General features: G+C 54.9%; 2 protein-coding genes across 2 annotated transcripts in view; both read left to right on the forward strand.

The window, feature by feature from the left end:
- Window positions 1-388, forward strand: part of EMH_0013810 (uncharacterized protein) — a gene marked incomplete at both ends in the record, with an annotated part of 2955 nt that extends 2567 nt beyond the window's left edge. Inside the window, one exon of the mRNA XM_013499932.1 lies at window positions 1-388. Within this exon, the coding sequence (XP_013355386.1) occupies window positions 1-388 (388 nt within the window).
- A 26-nt stretch (window positions 389-414) lies between these two features.
- EMH_0013820 (uncharacterized protein) lies at window positions 415-1054 on the forward strand (the record flags this gene model as incomplete). Its single annotated transcript, XM_013499933.1, has 2 exons — window positions 415-708; window positions 839-1054. The coding sequence occupies 2 exons, from the start codon at window positions 415-417 to the stop codon at window positions 1052-1054; spliced, it is 510 nt and encodes a 169-aa protein (XP_013355387.1).
- Between the last annotated feature and the right edge of the window lie 488 nt (window positions 1055-1542).

Here is a 1542-nt window from a genome sequence, read left to right on the forward strand (position 1 = left end):
GCCTGGCGGCTGGCGGAGACAGGGGCTACACAGCTGGAGAAACATATACCCTGGCCGCCTGCAGCAGCAGAACATGTTCACCCATTTAGACTCCACAACAGCAACAACAGCAATGCCACCAACAACCACAATGCTTCACACTCAGCTGCAGCAACACTTGCTGCTGCTGGTTCTGCTGCTCCTGCTGCTGCTGTCGCACAAAGCGGCAGCCTATGGCCATCGCGCAAGTCCTCCGCTGTGGACGGAAAGTCCGCTGGGGGGGCCCCTTGGGAGCCATCAGGGGAGATGGTCTCGGTTGCTAATGGGGGCCCCCTGGGGGGGACTAGGGGCCCCCAGGAGCCGCCGACTGGGTCCCGTACCCCGTGGTTTGGTGGGGACAACTGGATGAGTGGAGGAGCTGAAGAGAGACTGAGGATGGGGGGTTTTCGCTACAAGGAGGGGAAGGGAGGCGGTGCACTGTCTCCTTTTAATAGGAGGAGACAGTGGAGAGTTGGTGGTGGTGTTGGTGGTGTTGGTGGTGGTGGTGGTGTTGGGGGAGGAGGAGCCGGAGGAGTAGGGGGTGATGGTGAGGGTGTTGCTGGTGAGAGTGATAGTGAGGAGACAGATCGTCCCCCTTTGTTTAGCTGGGACTTGAGTGTAAATTTAGTATTAGTGGGGGCTGGGCTGTCTCTTATAGACAGCAAGCCAGCAGAGATATTCTATGGATCTGTAGAGCTGCTTCAACTTGCTTATAATTCTTCACAAGAAGGAGAAAAACTCAGACTCAGTGTACGCTGGGTACAGATAGATAACCACGCACCCCTGGCTTACTACCCCACCATGCTACGCCCCATCACAGACATGCAGGCTAGCGTCAGCGACGGAGACACCTCCCGCAAAGCAGCAACAGCAGCAGCAGCAGCAGCAGGAAGAGGAACAGCAGGAACAGGAGCAGGAGGAGGAGGAAGAAATACTCAAGGGACAGCAGGAGACAGTTCGCGCCAGGCTGCAACCCAAAGACAGCAGCACAACACCGGGGGCCCCCACGGCCTTGGCCCTGTCTCCCCCCGCATAGGAGGGAGACGGCAGGCGCGTGCTGGCCTGGGGTACTTACACCAGGGAGAGAGTGAAGAACGTGAAGGTGTAGATATTGGGTTTGGTGTTGGGGGCCCCCCAAGCGGGTTGGGGGCCCCCTGTTTGTCTCCTTATGGTAGCATTGGGGGGCATGCAGGGGGGTCTCAGTCTCCGTTACCTCTGGAGGAGACAGATGAAGCTCGCGCACTGCATGCAGATAGAGAGAATTTGAAGCTGTTAGGGGACGATGAAGCTGTAGCTCAGGTGTTGTTAGAGAGGAGAAGCAGTGTAGATGGCCGGGGGCTTACAGTAATACCACAGTGTGTATTAAGACTTTCTCCTATGTCCGTGAATATTGACTTTCAGCTTGCTTTTGCTTTATTACTTTTTGTTGATGATCTCTTACAAACTGCCGACTTTGATTTGTTACAACAAAGTGTCAAAGATATTCGAACTTCAGAAACAGATACTAATAGTACAAGCTGGAAA

This window comes from Eimeria mitis, genomic scaffold (genome assembly GCF_000499745.2).
Source record: "Eimeria mitis Houghton genomic scaffold, Emh_scaff483, whole genome shotgun sequence".
Lineage (NCBI taxonomy): Eukaryota > Apicomplexa > Conoidasida > Eucoccidiorida > Eimeriidae > Eimeria > Eimeria mitis.